At 43.2% G+C, this 20,157-nt stretch overlaps 1 protein-coding gene across 1 annotated transcript in view; it reads right to left on the reverse strand.

The window, feature by feature from the left end:
* The window catches only part of LOC111975876 (acyl-CoA-binding domain-containing protein 6), a 47,223-nt gene extending 27,623 nt beyond the window's left edge, over nucleotides 1–19,600 (reverse strand). The window contains exons 1-6 of the mRNA XM_070447720.1: nucleotides 19,304–19,600; nucleotides 18,863–18,927; nucleotides 13,296–13,392; nucleotides 9,332–9,402; nucleotides 6,180–6,285; nucleotides 2,371–2,460 (exon numbers count right to left, since the gene is read on the reverse strand). Of these exons, the coding sequence (XP_070303821.1) occupies nucleotides 2,371–2,460; nucleotides 6,180–6,285; nucleotides 9,332–9,402; nucleotides 13,296–13,392; nucleotides 18,863–18,927; nucleotides 19,304–19,579 (705 nt within the window). The 5' untranslated portion in view covers nucleotides 19,580–19,600. The remainder of the gene's footprint in view (nucleotides 1–2,370; nucleotides 2,461–6,179; nucleotides 6,286–9,331; nucleotides 9,403–13,295; nucleotides 13,393–18,862; nucleotides 18,928–19,303) is intronic.
* Nucleotides 19,601–20,157: the final 557 nt, after the last annotated feature.

The following is a 20,157-nucleotide window of genomic DNA, read 5'->3' on the forward strand; positions in this document are numbered from 1 at the left end:
GTGGGACAAGCACATATCACAGTAAGTCCATTTGTCCTCAATAGAGTAGCTATCATCAAAGTCAGAGCTAGTAAGGGGGGAAAAGAGTCAAGTGCGAGAGTTAGTTCCCTAAAGGCTGTGAGGAGCGGGGGCAGCAGGATTATTTAAGATACTCAATTCCAGGCTCACMCAGTGACTACATCAAGCTTGTTACTCTACAAACTTGTTGGATGCATTTGCTGTTCGTTTTGGTTGTGTTTCAGATAATTTTGTGCCCAATGGTAATTAATGGTAAATAAATGTATTGTGTAATTTGAGTGACTCATTATAAATAAGAATAAAACATGTTTCTAAACACTTGTACATTGATGTGGATGCTACCATGATTACGGATAATCCTGATTGAATCATGAATAATGTTGAGTGAGACAGTTACAGAGGGTCAATGATCATACTCCCACGACCTGCTAACCTCTCACCATTACCAATAACAGGGGAGGTTAGCATGTCATGATCTTACTTGTTAAACAAAATCAATTTCTCTGAGCAATTGTGTTATAATAAAATATAATTTCTCCATTTTATGGAGCATACAATAAAAGCTCAGTATTTGTATTATTTATTTGATACAGTCATTGTTGCTCATCTTTATCAAGGGTGTCAATAATTTCAGACCCCAATGTATATGTCAAACCTACTACTGTACATACCTACTACGATACTATTACCACATGTATGTTTGCCAGTTTAACAGCGAAAAGGCATGTAGCATCCAAGGCATCTAGTCTAGTTCAGCATGGCCAGAAAGTGACTGAAAACAGCAATCTAATAGAATGTAATAAGAAGTAGCAGGCTTTATATCCCCATCAACTCTAAGTTACGTGGGGTTTACATTGTATAATCATTTGGCAAAGACTGTTGTATGATTTAGCTAGTCGTATTTCCTTTCGGCCACCCCCACGCCATCTCGTAAACCTGATCTCAATAATTATTGTGCAAAAATCCAGTTGCCTTAATATCTACCCTCAGGCAGCTGACTGGGTACTTCTGAGCACAGAACGAAGATGAGTTTAGTCTAGAAATGACACAGCTTTTGTCAAAATTGACTTTCGTGGCAGGTTTAGGAGAACATAGGCAGCATGTTAGGAGAATTAGGTTAAGGATAGGAAAAGGTTTAGGGTTAGCTAAAATGCAAAAAATAAAATAAACTTTTGATGTCAATTTGACAAAAGCTGTATCCCATCTAGACATGACCGTAGGGGTCCTAATGGCCTGAGAGGGACTGCAGAGTGACCTCTCACCCTGGGTCTTAATAAGGACTGTCTGGCATTCAATTACACTTACTGGTACCTACACTAGGAAATAGTATGCATGTGTAAAGCTATGCATATTGCACACATACTCCCAGAGCATGTGTCTGAAACTCATCTGAGATGCCAGAGATGTACAGGTATTAGATTTGACCATATTTAACCACTTTTTTTATATCAGTGTACTGTTATTGTAACTACTGTTATTATTCATAAATGAAGGCTAAATACAGTACATGTTACAATGGGCTTCAGAGAGAGGCTCCACTTCTCTGTAATTACAATGCAGCATTTAACATGCCTCCATTTAAGTAGTAATGTTTGATTGTAAACCATGACCATAGCCACTGCCAGGAAGACCAAGATAATTCTCTATAAGCCAGCGCTCTGGTTTTCATCCACACAAAAAAAGGTTCAAGGCCAAAAAAAGAAAGTCATTTGCAAATGTTCTGATTATATGGGTTGTATAATGCAAACAATTTGCCTGATTACTTCCAATTGATTTGTCTTACCGTGGGGCAGTAAAGCCCCTGGCCCCACAACTGTATGCACCACAGTATTAATGCATCGTTCAGCCAGCTTAAGACAAAGCTGCCTGCCTCTAAACCTGAATGGCGTTCAGGGTTTTTCTCTCCACAGCCAGGTCACTAAACAACGTCTACCTGCTTACTGTGTTGGATAAACCCCATGGGATTTGTCGATATCACAAAGTGAATTACAGTAGACCTGCTCAGAGGGTTCTAGGGAGTGTGTCACCGGGCCTATTGCCCCCTGGGCCAGCCACAGAAACTAGGCCTCCATGGATACAGAGGATTGACTCTCTGGTGTGTAGTAAAATAAACTGGAGGTGTGTGTTTGGCAGGTGTGTGCTCAACTGTTGACAGAGTGTACTGTGTAAACTGGAGGTGTGTGGTGGGCTGTTGACAGAGCACACTGTGACGGTGTCATGCCCCTCTTAACACAATTGTGAATCTCACAGAAATCTTTAAATCTCCTAAAATATCTGACCCCATGAACTTCTGCATCAAGTGCCCCTTGATCCCTATCCCCAGATGTCTGTGTATGTGTGTGAGAGACTCACCTGACTGTTAATGCCAGCACTGTTCTGCAGTAACACAGACACCAGGTCTTTGTGTCCTCTGTCACAGGCCCAGTGCAGCAAATTCCGTCCCTGAAACACACAGAGGTGTGCCTCTTTATTCCTGCACTAACACATTATACAATACATGAGCAGGTACTTCAAAGTACAACGGGTACCGTTAACCATCATTGGAGTAGCTAATGAGTTGAGGAGTCAAGATACTGAATCAAATATGATAATCGTTTTTGTCTTAGGTAAAACCCTCAAAGTAAATGTCAGTACTTGTTTACACACCTTAACACTATCTATTGTAAATCCTAACTCTTGATCTACGATACATTTTCTCAAGAGGAGAAAGAAAACTAAAGCACTACCGGTAGGTACAGTACTTAGTAAGGTTGCCTAGTGAATGGACTACAGCTGGCATGAATAGTGACAGTGTGTGTGGGGCGTCTGACCACACAGAGATATGTAAATGCAGCGTGGGGACCTGCTGGAACATTCAGTGAGATGGATGGAGGCCCAACCCCTCCTCACCTCTAATAGAACCATCTATTCCCTTCTGTTATGCACGGCTCCACAAAGTTAACTACACAATAGATTTCTCAGCTTAAAAATAATAATAATGATGCACTACAATTTATAACTCAGAGCCTTCAGATCCCAACTATAAAACGAGGTGGTGACAGAATGAGCTCTGCCTCCTCACCAGCAGGAGGGGTCTGTGTGTGTGTGTGTGTGTGTGTGTGTGTGTGTGTGTGTGTGTGTGTGTGTGTGTGTGTGTGTGTGTGTGTGTGTGTGTGTGTGTGTGTGTNTGTGTGTGTGTGTGTGTGTGTGTGTGTGTGTGTGTGTGTGTGTGTGTGTGTGTGTGTGTGTGTGTGTGTGTGTGTGTGTGTGTGTGTGTATGTATATATATATATATATCTATATATGAGTGTGTGTAGGGGGGTTGTGGATGTGGAGGGGGCTGGTCCCGGAGCTCAGGGACAAATTGCGGATGGCCGACAGAGTCCTTAGAGTTGATTGATGGGATGCTGTGGACAAAACGAGAGCATCCCCTTGATCAGCCCCCACATTCTCTCTCCCCTCCTTTCCTTAGCTCCAAACCCCTCATTCTAATACAACCGCCACAGGGAGCTCATTTTTCAGTTTAGGCAATTAGATAAAGCAAACTCTCTAAGTCCTATTCTATCGCTTAAATTATATTGATCACCACGGCTGTATGTTGAAATTGATATTTATGAGAGAGGCGGGAGCCTAAATACCGCGGTGCTTTCTCTGTTTTTGGTGTGCCCCTCTGATTGTTATTTGTTAGTGTTTCTCCTCATATATTAATTCCACTCCGGAACTTTCTGTATATACTCTCAAGAGAACTATGTTTTGGAAAAGAGTGAACTTTCACTTTAACCTCTACTGGATTGGTTCTCAGACAAAGACTGCCCAGTGCACTCAAAAAGTACACCAATAAAATGTCTGGTTGGATAAAAGAGCATTTTCATGGACCCCAAAAATATTTGAAATAACCATTTATCCTAAGGAGGAACATAGCACTCTTATTTGTCTGAGATAACAACAAAATAAGAAAACCCTACTGGAAATCATCCACCAGGAATCAGCGCTGCTGGCACTTTTTATAATAGAAGGTTAGGGATGGCCTGAACCTCTCTGTTCTAAAGTGCTAAACTAGACTCCCTGTGTAGTGGGGGATTAGCCACTTCCAGGAGCCGTGACAGGTGCTTTAACTCGCACCCACGGTAACACACAACAGACATGTCTACATGGGCCTAAAAGGGCACTCTCCTCAGTCGCTGCCTGCTCCTCAGTCTTAGTGGGAGGGGACCTGTCAGCTCAATTGGCTCTAATTGAATGGGGGGATTTGGTCCCTGAGAGAAAGAGAGAAAGGGAAAAGAGGAGTTCCTTGGGCGGTTACAACATGAAATCCAGCCCTCCATTGTTGGGGTACATGGGATTGGTGGTTAGAAGTGGCGGTGTGATCGCTCTCAGTGGCATGTGGAGACCTGTGTGGATGTGGGGACGCTTCACCCAGAGTCTACTGGGACAGTCGCTTGTACACTACACAACTACACAGTAGTAATAGGCAAAAACACAACATATCTCATGATTATTCAGAGAGTGAAGGAGACAAATTCATGAGGGAGATTCTATTAGTAATGACTGACTAGACTGTATTCATACTCTCCAGTACCGGGGTATATTAGTCACTGTAGTCAGTGTCTAGAATCAGTCCTGTGTTCAGCTCTGGGTAGTGTACTAGACATACGGTACAGTGTCTCAGCCCAGTGTGTAGCTAGTGCTGTACAATACCAGTCTGTTCCTGTGTAGTGAATACACACACAGCCATAAAGCAACATTTGTCCTGCTTCTGTGTGGGCCTTGCTCACAGCATGTGTGATTGATCCCATGCTTATGGCTGGTGTGTATGATGTATACCTGCGGCGTGGCCCCCATGCCACCGTCCCCCCAACAGTAATGAGATGGCCTCAGTGAGCCATATGGACGCGGCGGGGCACCCTGATCTATTTTCCCCATCATTAGGATTATTTCCCCATTCGCCCCACGCCTGCACTGTACATTACAGCTAATGCCTTTGGCCTCTGGAGGGGAGTCAGAGGACCAGCCACACKAGGGGTCAGAGGACCAGCCACCCCAGGGGTCAGAGGCCATCCCCCGGGCTCATATCACCCTGAATTAAAGTGCCAATATCCCCCGATGCTGAAAACATATAACAGAACATTCTGATGAAGAACAGCCTACTAAGTCACTAATACTGGAAGACTTCGGTTAACAGTGGAAACAAGAGTCATTTATTCAGTCTCTAGATATGACTTTGGAGGATACTAGTGGGACATTCAATTATGGCATATTCCAATTAGTGCAAGTAGAGAACACAAGGTTCTTGGTAGAGCAAAACTTGAATTATATAAATAGCAAAATATGAATCTGTACTTAAAAGAACCGTCTGTGGCTGTCACTGTTGACTCTTGAACATAGGCTAAACATACAAAGCCAGGCTGTTTATACTTTTGCCTAGCGGGATTTATCACCAAATGGTACCTAAACAAAGAGAGAAGACGGTAGGATATGTTAATCTATTCAATCAGACCTCTCTCTCGCTCTAAAAATAGCCTGAATTGATGCAATAACTATACCCTTTAAACTACTACAACTAGTTTGATGGTTGTAGCCATCAATTGTCCCGTTAGCAATCACCCATATTAGCAAAATTATTTCATTTCAAAATTCACATTTCTCTAGTGTAGGCTACTTATCATAATGAACAATATCAGCAAAATGCCTCCGATAAGTTGTCGGTATGGACAATATTTGGTTTATCGTCCCAGTTCTACTCTCTCAGCTGGTTGCCTATCTGAGATGAATCACCTCAGGGGGTGGATGAAACTTCACTAGTGCCCTCTGCTGGTTGTATTGAGGACCTGCAGTCCACTGGTAAATAATGCTGGAGTGGCCCCACAAAGAACACCACCATCTGCCATGGCTGCTGATGCACCAACTGGTTCCTCATTTGAAGAATTGCTGTGATGAAAGAGGGACTAAGGCATTTGCCCTCTGTGATAAATGAATAAAGAGCAGTTGAATAGATTTGGGGTCAAAGAGCTGGGCTTCTCCCATAGATCTGAGATATTGCTGTGAGGAGTTCACATGGACTAATAGTCAATTTGAGGCCAAAGACAATGGAGCTACAGGGGAATGTTGTACCATACTGCAAATGGGCAGGTTTTGGGATGAATAACATGTTTTGTTTAAAAAGAGGACAGGATGTCACTTACCTCTTCATCTTTTGCGTTGACATCCACTTCCTTGGAACTGATAGCCGTGGTAATGTGTTCTATGTTGTTCTCTCTGCAGTAGTCAAATATGTTCTTGTCTTCTTCCCTGTGAGGGGAGAGTGAGGGGAGAGTGAGGGGAGAGTGAGGGGAGAGTAAGAAAAAGCATCAGAGTACCAATGCATTGAAGTGAAGGAACTGGGAAGAGACACCTGTTCTTCAGGGAATTCTACTTCTCAGCAAAAACAATCAATAACACCACCACCACACACACGGCTAATCAAAAATATAGATCTGAATAAAATGTATTAAGTAATTGAATCCTTATTGAAATCTTGTCATTAACAAATCTGGATATGAATTCATATGCCAATATATTGAGTATTGTCAGGTGAATGGGCAACTTTCTGTTTCTTGGCCCCATAGGAGAGGAGTGGAACACACTGTCGTCAGCTGGGCATTTTGTTTGGCTGGAAAAAGCCCTGTGTTTGGCTGGAAAAAGCCCTGTGTTTGGCTGTTTGAGGGGCCAGGTGTGGGTGAGGTAAACACCCCCCCCCCCCCACACACACACACACACACTATGACAGCTTGGATGGGGTAAACATAACATTTCCTCCTGCTCATCCCTGGTGGGTTATCCCTGGTGGAGCTGCTGTACGGTAGGTACACCACACTAGCTCGAATTATATCCCACCTAATCACCTCCTGGTATGAAGCCACGCCAGGTGGGGTAAGGGTAGAGTGGGGGCATACAGGGAAGGGGCTAAATCTCATTTAGATATTTACGTCTTCCCCTCTTATCCATGCAGGGATCCTAATTAATTGCATTTAGTTGCCATTGTCTGACAGAAAGCAACCCAGTCCCAGGCCCAGTCCCAGTGGAGGACAGGCTGGCTGGGATTAACACTATGGGTTATGAGGGGAACTACCTAACTGGAGGGGAACTTAGAAATGTGGTTCTGCTTTGTGTTTTGAAGTATCTGAATAAGAGGTAGGATTATCAAATAATTAGAGGATAGGTAGGGTGTCAGAAACTCAAAATGTAGCCTAAAATAGCAACAGTGTTAAACAGAATACTGTGGAGCCCTCTCTCCCTTTGTTCCTGATGCTTGCCTTGTGCCTCTGTATCACACGTTGATTTATAAACAGCTCATTCCAGGTGAACAGAATAAGGTTACATGCGAGGACACATTCAGCCCCTCCCCTTCTCCGGTGATCGCAGCGCTGACCCAGTGTCCCTGCCACGTGGGCACCATCAGTCTCCCACGGCAACTAATCAATGGCAGCGCTTATCAGTCAGGCTGCGCTGGACGGCGAGGGTTTAGCCTCATGGCTGCCGGCCACCCCTCCGGCCGAAAGCACACACACGATTAATGGTGCCCTGATAAACGACATAATCAGCACCACCCACCGCACGGCATGCTGGGAAGGTCACAGGCTACTCTGTCATCCCCAGTGCCTGGTTAACCACAGCTGACTACCAGCTGGGGGAGAGAGTGGGGGGGGGGGGGGGGGGGGGGGTGTGGGGGGGGGGGGGGCGGTGGGGGGGGGAGAGTGGGGTGGGGAGAGTTGGGTAGGGCCAGTTATCATCCCTGATGTGTGTATGACTGGCCTACTACTATTGCCGCTTTTTCTGTTTTTTCAAGCGACGGTCTTTTATGGGAGTATGAGAGCCGAACCGAATCATGCAGAACTGTAAGGCACTGTGCATGCGCCACATCATGTGGATGTTGTAACTACTGTGTAACTAATCAATTACTGTAAATGTGGATTTGGTGTCACGACCCCTAAACACCATTCCGTCATCCACGACACCACCCTGCATGAGCAAAACCCACATCAGCTTCATACAACAGTCCTGATGCCCAGCTCACTGACACACACCAGCCTCATACAACACAATCCTACTCCACAGCCCAGCCCGGCATACTGACAGATTTCCCCCTCATCAATCAGCCTGCATGCATGCCAGCCCTTCAACAGGAGAACACTCATCTCCCAACACAGCCAGACCACTACAGATTACTTCAACAGCTCTACCATTAATCACACACATTCTTATAGGGAGGTCACTCACACACACACCATGGGCAACACACACACAAAACACACAGGCTACAACAAAGCGCTTTGAGTGGCAATGAGAGAACTCACACTCGCTGGGACTCTCCAGCCAGTGGTCTAGAATGCCAATCAGCTAACAATAAGTCTGATGTTGATCAGAGCCTTTTCACAATCTGTGAGGATTACAAGTGTAGCTCACAAAAATCTATTCCATCACAAGCAGCAGACTTCCTTATCTTCGGGATATCGCCAATCAATCCTACTTTTGTCAATACACATTCCACACATAGCTACCCGACTCGGAGCAGAAAATGAGCAAAGAGGATGCAATTAACTCAGTGAAAAGCAGCTGTTTGAGAAGGCAGAGTAGTTAATATGGAGAGGGTCTCCATATGGGGAAAAGAGGGGAAAATTGGATATTCAGCGAACCAGTGAGTGTAACAGTTTGGAGCGGGATACACCCGAGAAAAACCTCGCTGAGGGGGAAGGTTAATGACTTCCTGTCCCCATGGAGCATCCCCATTGGCTATCATCTAGAGGGGCGTCGCCAGGGGAGCCCACACGGCAGCGTGCTATACTCACCACTCTCTCAGTTCACCACGCTAACAAAAAACTAATTAAAAGCAGGCGCTTCTCAGGCCACCTCTCTTCAACACATGCATACTAATGAGGATCATTTAGGGGAAAACCTGCTGGATTCAGCCCTCATTAAAATTTCTAAAATAGCAATTTTTCCAGAAACAAGGTGGTGTTTAGGGGTGAACAAGATTCTGAGGGTTTCCATAAGGGGAGTGAATAGAATTGACATAAATCAGGACTGTCTCCACAACAGTTTACAGTCTGCAGAGGAACTTCTGACACTCAGGGCAGAAGTGAGAGAGAGCGAGCCGGGCGAGGAGCGAGACAGAGACAGAGACAGAGACAGAGACAGAGCCAGAGAAGAGAGAGAGAGAAGAAGAGGCGAGAGAGAGAGAGAGAGAGAGAGAGAGAGAGAGAGAGAGAGAGAGAGACGACAGAGAGACAGACAGACAGAACAGACAGACAGACAGACAGACAGAACAGACAGACAGACCGAGTCGTGTGTGACGTACCTGATCATTTCTTCTTGGTAGAGGGAACTGACTGCTGGGCCTCCAAATCCTGTCCTACGCGCTCTTCTCTCCTGGAATAAGAAACTAAAAATTAAATCCAGACATTCATTGAAAGGGGTCAGACAACTGCACCAAGATCTTACACTATGAATAACACATTTGACATAATACCCCCTTCACATCTTGTAATAACAGTGAGTCTGTAGAGGTGCGTGCCACACTATTGTGCTCTAAGGACAGKTCAGTATTCCCCTACCTAGTTATCTAGTATAACAGTGCACTCTTCTCCCCACCTAAAACAAGCACACTGTGCCATACAATGGAAAACAAAAGAGCCACTGGGAGAATGAATTTCCCTATTCACAGACAGAAATAGGTTCACGTAGTCCCGATGCTCTCACATATTGTTAGACGTGACTCCAAAACATGGGTAATAGTTCTATCTAAAAGGTCAGCTTTGAGTACTGTAGTATATTTTAACTGCTCAAAATAATTTGAGCTATTTTAGCTTTCCCTATTTTCTGAAAAATGTCTGACCTGATAATACATGCTGTAACGGTAAACCATCATAGCCTGCATGGATACAACAGCGCTAGTATAGTTATGTTCTATATTCTCTCCACAGTGACTCACACAAGACAACTAACAAATCAGATGTCATTTTTGAGGGGATCATGGCCTTTCAGGAGTGGTATTCACTTCTAAACTCAGAATATTAGTTGATGCACTTCCTTTTATAATGTAAAGCTAGTGCATCCCAAAAAAATAGGAGGTCAAAAACGGACTATTGTTTCTGCTGCCTTCATCCCCATCCAGCCTCTCCTAAATCTGTTTGTCTGGACCCTAGTAAGAATAGAGTCCCTGCACTTTGTTAACACTAATACAATCACATCCTTTTCAGAGGGGCATTTGTGCATTTGCCTTCCCCTGGCATTGTGCCACGCTGGGGGCCTTGTCAGCACGTATTGGTCTTGATGGCAGCACCAGAGAAAGGGACGTGTCAGGCTGGCTTGCAGGCCACTGATGCCTGCTGACACTCACATTGTAGCAGGACGGACGGAGAAGGAGAGAGGCGGGTGGAAGGCACTAGCTACAACAGGACGGGTGACAGGCTTTTATGTCACACCGCTAAACATCACTATAAAGCTCTCCTTTGAGGACAGAGAAGGGGACATATCTGCTTTGTGCTGAATTTTCATTGGGGAAGAAATGTTGGTACTTTCCTCAGCCTTGATAAATAGAGGTCGGAACAAACGATATAAAAACCATTCTGCATCTGTTGTATCAAACCATACCCTACCCATGCTGGAAATTAAATACTTCAAAAGGAGGGACTGGTCTATTGAAACACAAACATGTTGTTTCATTCAACCTTTTTGCAGCCCCTCCTTCCCATTCCCATAGTCTTTAACCACGTTTCCATCCACAGTTTTTATGCAGTAATGTCTAAAAAAAATCATGACAGCTTTAATGGAAACAGGAAGTTTTGGTACAATTTTATAAATAATGACAATTTGTTTGTTCGACATGGTGGGATCTTTTTGTGTCAGTAAAATTTATTATGCGAGAAATGGCTTTGGAAAAGCCTTTATGCGTAAATATTGATATACAGTGTCTTTAGAAAGTATTCATACTTATGACTTATTCCGCATTTTTTTATGTTACAGCATGTCAGAGCAGAAACTATATCATGAAGTCCATGTAACTGTTCGTAGATCTCTGAGAGAATTGTGATGAGGCATATATCTGGGTAAGGATATAAAACTATTTCTAGTGTGCACAGTGGTCTCCAACACTGGGAAATTGAAAAAACATGGAACTACTCAGACTCCGTCTGTCCGACCAAACTGAGCAACTGGCAAAAAGGACCCAATGACCACTGACAGAACTACAGATGGGAGAAACTGCCAAAAGGACAACAGTCTCTACAGCACTTCACCAGTCTGGGCTGAATGGGAGAGTTGCCAGACGGAAGCCACACCTGAGAAAAAAAGGCACATGACAGCACGCCTGGAGTTTGCAAAAAGGCACGTGAAAGACTGAGATCATAAGGCAAAAGATTCTGTGGTCTGATGAGACAAAAATTGTACTCTTTGGCCTGAATGAAAAGTGCTATGTCTGGAGAAAACCAGGCACAGCTCATCACCCATCTAACACCATCCCTACCGTGAAGCATGGTGAGTGGCAAAGAATGTTGCAAAGAAAAAGCCATATCGCAGACTGGCCAATAAAAAGAAAAGATTAAGATGGCAATAATAACACAGACACTGGACAGAGGAACTTTGTAATTAAATTTGATGTTATTTTAAAAATGGACAAAAAATGTACTTTTCTTTAAAAAACAAGGACATTTCTAAGTGACCCCAAACTTTTGAACGGTAGTGTACGTTTGCACATATTTCTTAAAAACATGTTTCAACTTTGTCATTATGGGGTATTGTGCGTTAAAAAAAAATTTTTTATAAATTTTGAATTCAGGCTGTAACAACAAAATGTGGAATACGTCAAGGAGTATGAATACTTTCTGAAGGCACTGTAATAACCATCATAACTTGGAGTCACGCGATGATATGACGTGTGGTCCTCACACTACGAATCAGGAAACCATGTTGTTTATTAAGCTACAGAAGGCTACAGATTAAACAAATTATGATTAACTTCACAGTTTGGTGAAAGTGCACGGTGATCTTGGTGCTCCTTTCCAATAAATATCGAGGGTGTGATTCTGGTGACATGATGATCGATGCATGGCTGCTGTTTGACCAAAATATTGTCGCTCTTATCCATAATAATCTCATCATGTAGACTAGCCTACCCGCACTGTATCTGCCAGCTGTTGGCTAGAGCGTGGGTGCCAAGACAAGAGTAGGCACATCTGCTGTTTAATGCAACAGTTTTTGTGACAAAACTATCGGGCAAGTTGAAAATGCCATAGAAACACATTGAACTTGGGATTTTTATTCGGTACATGAAAAAGTACATTGTGTGCACTATGTCATCACACACTGATTTTTATCCACAACAAGTCCATTTGGTGGAAACACACAACRGGTGAGAAAATTTGCATATTTTCTTTATGCACATTTCTGAATCTCTCGCCAATTGGATGTACATCTAGCTACTGTCAGTCTGCTTGGTCCCAGTTGGCAGTGCTGTTATTGTAATGGTGTATKATTTAGTGAGTGAATGATTCCAGTGCCGTACTCCCTGAGAGAGCAGGCTCATGTCTGCATAACAACCCTACCCCTGATGCAGGCAGGTACACCACATACGCAATCTGTGAGCGCAGAAAACGTTTTGTATTTAGGCTAGAGCCAAAACCCTCTCACAAATAATGTAAAACTCACAATAATTATATTTTGCCTACATAGAAGATGAAAACAAAGAGAATCACAAAATAATTTCCTGGAGTTGGTTTCATTCTAATCTGTAAACATTAAAGAGACAGTATCAGGTAATGTTAGACAAATGTTGACTAGCAGGGGGCACTGACTGACTATGCAACTTGGCAGAAAGACCACGCATTTGTCAAATCAAATTGTATTTGTTACATGCTTTGTAAACAACAGGTGTTGACTAACAGTGAAATACCTGTTGTTTACGAAGCATGTGACAAATACAATTTGATTTGACAAATGCGTGGTCTTTCTGCCAAGTTGCAGTCAGTCAGTGCCCCCTGCTGGTCAATGTGCCATACTGCATTCTAAGGTGCCGATGGAGCTGTCAAAGTTCATTATCTTTATTTAGTCAAGTCAAGCCTACTGAAGCAATGGAGACAGGATTTTTATCAGAAGGTGCACATACTATTATTTGCACACTTAACCTACAAATAAAAATGGTTGAAATGTGAGAAAGACATTTGTTTCAGTTCTCCTATCGCTGTGTTTCCRGCAGTTGGAAATGGTATTATGTAAATATATCAGATGAAGTGTAATGTATTATTGGATTTATGAGGGCTTTTTACCTTCTGACTGCTGTCTGGGTCTAGTGAAGTTACACACGAAACGTACTCCTGCATTGCCTGTTCTGCACTCATGTCCTCAAGCTGCTTCCATGCTGTCCTGTAGCAAAACACAACCACAACACTCAGCAGATTGCTTCTGTTCCTCCCAAAAGCATTCAAGAGAACAAGACCATGCAGTAAATGAGTAAGATCACTGACGCTCGTTCTGAACGTTAAAACTCATCGCTTTGGGTACGGTTTTGGAAACATAATGAAAGTATCTTTCATATCAGCGAGAATTATGATTTTTTTTAAGCGAAGAGCTTAAATGAATATACACCGTTACAGTGTTAGTGTTCCCACACGGCCACATCACCGTGTTACAGCGCTTGTTTACGCAAGACAGATGGTAGACATAGGCAGCCACCTGTGCTAATTAGTTATCTAGCATGCGCCGAACATTGTGTGTAAGCGTAACTGGGGATGAAGTGTAGTTCCTACCCAGTTCCTCCTCACACACAGTTTATGGATTTGTACAAAACTGCTACAGTAAGTATCTTTTTTATTTTAAAGATTATTTCTCGCTGATATGAACGATGAGGGGCATATGTTTCGAAAACCATTTCACAAGGGATGATTATTGACATTTCTAATCATAAAAACACTACAAATTGTAGTTTACACAGCCAACCATGGGCGAAGTTAACTGTTGAAAACCCTATGAAGGATTTTTGAGAGCTAGATTCACCCAAGCCCAATATTGGACAAAAGGAGCCTAACATTACTCCTTAGTTCAAGGACTTTACATGTTCTGTTTAAAGGGCAAAAAGGCTCTGGAAGCTAACACTCCCTAATACTCCATCTAAACGTGAATCGATTCTCAATTGCGGTACGGTTCTAGAAACATAAATCCCTTTACTTTCCTATCACATCAAAATAATTTCACAATGCAAAAAACACACTTACTGAACACTATACAACCGGTTTTAACACAGTTGCAGCTGACAGTATTTTTCCAGTGTCCAGTGGTGTAAAGTACTTTAGTAAAKATCGTTTTTTGGGGTATCTGTACTTCACTTCAATATTTATACACTGCTCAAAAAAATAAAGAGAACACTAAAATAACACATCCTAGATCTGAATGAATGAAATATTCTTATTAAATACTTTTTTCTTTACATAGTTGAATGTGCTGACAACAAAATCACACAAAAATTTATCAATGGAAATCAAATTTATCAACCATGGAGGTCTGGATTTGGAGTCACACTCAAAATTAAAGTGGAAAACACACTACAGGCTGATCCAACTTTGATGTAATGTCCTTAAACAAGTCAAAATTAGGCTCAGTAGTGTGTGTGTGGCCTCCACGTGCCTGTATGACCTCCCTACAATGCCTGGGCATGCTCCTGATGAGGGTGGCAGATGGTATCCTGAGGGATCTCCTCCCAGACCTGGACTAAAGCATCCGCCAACTCCTGGACAGTCTGTGGTGCAACGTGGCGTTGGTGGATGGAGCGAGACATGATGTCCCAGATGTGCTCATTGGATTCAGGTCTGGGGAACGGGCGGGCCAGTCCATAGCATCAATGCCTTCCTCTTGCAGGAACTGCTGACACACTCCAACCACATGAGGTCTAGCATTGTCTTGCATTAGGAGGAACCCAGGGCCAACCGCACAGCATATGGTCTCACAAGGGGTCTGAGGATCTCATCTCGGTACCTAATGGCAGTCAGGCTACCTCTGGCGAGCACATGGAGGGCTGTGCGGCCCCCAAAGAAATGCCACCCCACACCATGACTGACCCACCGCCAAACCGGTCATGCTGGAGGATTTTGCAGGCAGCAGAACGTTCTCCACGGCGTCTCCAGACTTGGAGTTGTGTTGTTTAAGTGTTCCCTTTATTTTTTTGAGCTGTATTTTAGACAACTTTTAATGCACTACAGCCCTAAAGAAAATGATGTACTTTTTACTCCATACATTTTCCCTGACACCCAAAAGTACTCGTTACTTTTGAATGCTTAGCAGGACAGACAATGGTCAAATTCGCACACTTATCAAGTGATCATCCCTGGTCATCTGCCTCTGATCTGGCGGACTCACTAAACACAAACGCTTTGTTTATAAATGATGTCTGAGTGTTGGAGTGTGACCCTGGATGGATATATATATATATATACACTGCTCAAAAAAATTAAGGGAACACTTAAACACACAATGATACTCCAAGTCAATCACACTTCTGTGAAATCAAACTGTCCACTTAGGAAGAAACACTGATTGACAATAAATTTCACATGCTGTTGTGCAAATGGAATAGACAACGGGTGGAAATTATAGGCAATTAGCAAGACACCCCAATAAAGGAGTGGTTCTGCAGGTGGTGACCACAGACCACTTTTCAGTTCCTATGCTGGCTGATGTTTTGGTCACCTTTGAATGCTGGCGGTGCTTTCACTCTAGTGGTAGCATGAGACAGAGTCTACAATAACACACAAGTGGTCTGGTAGTGCAGCTCATCCAGGATGGCACATCAATGCGAGCTGTGGCAAGAAGGTTTGCTGTGTCTGTCAGCGTAGTGTCCAGAGCATGGAGGCGCTACCAGGAGACAGACCAGTACATCAGGAGACGTGGAGGAGGCCGTAGAGGGGCAACAACCCAGCAGCAGGACGCTACCTCCGCTTTTGTGCAAGGAGGAGCAGGAGGAGCACTGCCAGAGCCCTGCAAAATGACCTCCAGCAGGCCACAAATGTGCATGTGTCTGCTCAAACGGTCAGAAACAGCCTCCATGAGGGTGGTATGAGGGCCCGACGTCCACAGTGTGGGGGTTGTGCTTACAGCCCAACACCGTGCAGGACGTTTGGCATTTGCCAGAGAACACCAAAATTGGAAAATTCCCCATGGCGCCCTGTGCTCTTCACAGATGAAAGCAGGTTCACACTGAGCACGTGACAGACGTGACAGAGTCTGGAGACGCCGTGGAGAACGTTCTGCTGCCTGCAACATCCTCCAGCATGACCGGTTTGGCGGTGGGTCAGTCATGGTGTGGGGTGGCATTTCTTTGGGGGGCCGCACAGCCCTCCATGTGCTCGCCAGAGGTAGCCTGACTGCCATTAGGTACCGAGATGAGATCCTCAGACCCCTTGTGAGACCATATGCTGGTGCGGTTGGCCCTGGGTTCCTCCTAATGCAAGACAATGCTAGACCTCATGTGGTTGGAGTGTGTCAGCAGTTCCTGCAAGAGGAAGGCATTGATGCTATGGACTGGCCCGTCCGTTCCCCAGACCTGAATCCAATTGAGCACATCTGGGACATCATGTCTCGCTCCATCCACAACGCCACGTTGCACCAGACTGTCCAGGAGTTGGCGGATGCTTTAGTCCAGGTCTGGAAGGAGATCCTCAGGAGACCATCCGCCACTCATCAGGAGCATGCCCAGGCATTGTAGGGAGGTCATACAGGCACGTGGAGGCCACACACACTCTGAGCCTCATTTTGACTTGTTTTAGGACATTGCATCAAAGTTGGATCAGCCTGTAGTGTGGTTTTCCACTTTAATTTTGAGTGTGACTCCAAATCCAGACCTCCATGGGTTGATAAATTTGATTTCCATTGATAATTTTTGTGTAATTTTGTTGTCAGCACATTCAACTATGTAAAGAAAAAAGTATTTAATAATATTTTATTCATTCAGATCTAGGATGTGTTATTTTAGTGTTCCTTTTTTTTTTTGAGCAGTGTATATACACACACACACACAGTTGAAGTCAGAAGTTTACATACACTTAGGTTGGAGTCATTAAAACTCTTTTTTCAACCACTCCAGAAATTTTTTTGTTCACAAACTATAGTTTTGGCAAGTCGGTTAGGACATCTACTTTGTGCATGACACAAGTAATTTTTCCAACATTTGTTTACAGACAGATTATTTCATTTATAATTCACTGTATCACAATTCCAGTGGGTCAGACGTTTACTTACACTAAGTTGACTGTGCCTTCAAACAGCCTGGAAAAACAAAAATTCAAGAAAAAACAAAAAAAAAGAAACAAAAAAAAATTTTTATGTCATGGTGTTAGAAGCATCTGATAGGCTAATTGACATACTTTGAGTCAATTGGAGGTGTACCTGTGGATGTATTTCAAGGCCTACCTTCAAACCCAGTGCCTCTTTGCTTGACGTCATGGGAAAATCAAAAGAAATCAGCCAAGACCTCAGAAAAAAAATTGTAGACCTCCACAAGTCTGGTTCATCCTTGGGATCAATTTACAAATGCATGAAGGTACCAAGTTCATCTGTACAAACAATAGTACGCAAGTATAAACACCATGGGACCACGCAGCCGTCATGACGCTCAGGAAGGAGACGCGTTCTGTCTCCTAGAGATGAACATACTTTGGTGAGAAAAGTGCAAATCATTCCCAAAACAACAGCAAAGGACCTTGTGAAGATGCTGGAGGAAACCGGTACAAAAGTATCTATGTCCACAGTAAAACGAGTCCTATATCAACATAACATGAACTGCCATAAAAAAGCCAGACTACGGTTTGCAACTGCACATGGGGACAAAGATCATACTTTTTGGAGAAATGTCCTCTGGTCTGATGAAACAATAATAAAACCGTTTGGCCATAATGACCATCGTTGTGTTTGCAGGAAAAAGGGGGAGACTTGCAAGCCGAAGAACATCGTCCCAACCGTGAAGCACGGTGGTGGCAGCATTATGTTGTGGGGGTTCTCTGCTGCAGGAGGGACTAGTGCACTTCACGAAATAGATGGCATCATGAGGAAGTAACATTATGTGGATATATTGAAGCAACATCTCAAGACATCAGTCAGGAAGTTGAAGCTTGGTCACAAAGCCTAACCCTAACCCAAATGGACAATGACCCCAAGCATACTTCTGAAGTTGTGGCAAAATGGCTTAAGGACAACAAAGTAAAGGGAGTGGCCATCACAAAGCCCTGAACTCAYTCCTATAGAACATTTGTGGGCAGAACTGAAAATGCGTGTGTGAGCAAGGAGGCCTACAAACCTGACTCAGTTACACCAGCTCTGTCAGGAGGAATGAGCCAAAATTCACCCAACTTATTGTGGGAAGCTTGTGGAAGGCTACCAGAAACGTTTGACCCAAGTTAAACAATTTAAAGGCAATGCTACCAAATACTAATTGAGTGTATGTAAACTTCTGACCCACTGGGAATGTGATGAAAGAAATAAAAGCTGAAATAAATAATTCTCTACTATTATTCGGACATTTCACYTTCTTAAAATAAAGTGGTGATCCTAACTGATCTAAGACAGGGAATTTATACTATGATTAAATGTCAGAAATTGTGAAACTGAGTTTAAATGTATTTGGCTAAGGTATATGTAAACTTCCGACTTAAATTGTATATACACAAATAATATCAGAGAGAATGATTTATTTCAGGTTCTATATCTTTCATCCCATTCCCACACTATTATGTGTAATGTAATTGAACTGATAGTCATGATCAAGTGCTAGATTCACCCATGCAAATTCCTGCCAAAAATTGAATAAACACATCACACCAGCACAATGATTAACCAATGACAAACATACCATTTTCTTTGACCTTCAAAATCAAAAAACCCAGGCTTTGCTGTATTGCACTTTCCAACCTTTACCTGTGAACATATGAAAGAGGTGATGATTCGGGAAGGGATTGAATTGCAGCATAGCCGAATCATCTGTTTGACAGCACTAGGCAGAATTCTCACTAACCATTCAATGGCAAGTAATAGGTGAAAATTGATTATACACCTGTTTGTGATTTGTGTACTTAACTGTGGTTTACCTCCTCCACACCACAAGTCAACAAAACAGTGTAACAATGATATTGTGTACGCAAGAGCATGATTTGGTGGCACAAATAGCTAGAAAATTACAGACATGAATGTAGCCTGAATATGCATACCATGTCACCTGATAGCTATCTAGCTAGCATCTATCTAAATAACAAATGGGACCATTGTTTGGGATGTGCTGCTATCTGATAGTCACCTGTTTATACCTAGCATACAGGTACAACAATTGTTCCCTACTGGCCGTCTGAACTAGATCTCGGAGACGGTCTGCCGCTGCCTCAAATTCGTGTTCCAATTCCTCCCCTTCCAGTCGATGACCCGGGTCACCTACACCGCAGTAGAATTTCCCTAATCCTAGATCTGAGTCGGAGTCTGATCCTCCGCCGAGAGGCTCTCCTGTATCAGGCCGAGCTGGGTCGGTACCTGAGCCTGTGGCAGAATCAGGTGAAGACGATGGAGAGCGTGATGCCATTGTCGAAAATAAAGACGGCTGAAGAAATCAATGACAATCTTATAATATCGCTCTCAGTAGTTTCTACAGCCTACGCATATATAACGTTAATATGTATCGGGTTTCTATTTATTTTATTCTTTATCGCTAAGAATCGTTTATCCGTATTAGTTGGACTTGTTTACACAAATGGTCCGTCTCTGGTACACCCCACTAAAAGAGTCGGGTAGAACTAAGACTAGGAACAAAGGTTCGGAGTATGACAAATCAAATCACATTTTATTGGTCGCACACACATATTCAGCAGATGTTATTGTGGGTGTAGCGACATGCTTGTGTTTCTAGCTCAAACAGTGCAGTATTATCTAACAATTCACAAAAATACACACAAATCTAAAAGTAAAATAATGGAATTAAGAAATATATAAATATTAGGACGAGCAATGTCAACGTGGCATCGACTAGAATACAATATATACATAATAAATTGGTAAAACAGTATGTACACATTATTAAAGTGACCAGTGTTCCATTATTAAAGTGYCCAGTGATTCCATGTCTATGTACATAGAGCAGCAGCAGCCTCTAAGGTGCAGGGT

Source organism: Salvelinus sp. IW2-2015, linkage group LG16 (assembly GCF_002910315.2).
Source record: "Salvelinus sp. IW2-2015 linkage group LG16, ASM291031v2, whole genome shotgun sequence".
Classification (NCBI taxonomy): domain Eukaryota; kingdom Metazoa; phylum Chordata; class Actinopteri; order Salmoniformes; family Salmonidae; genus Salvelinus; species Salvelinus sp. IW2-2015.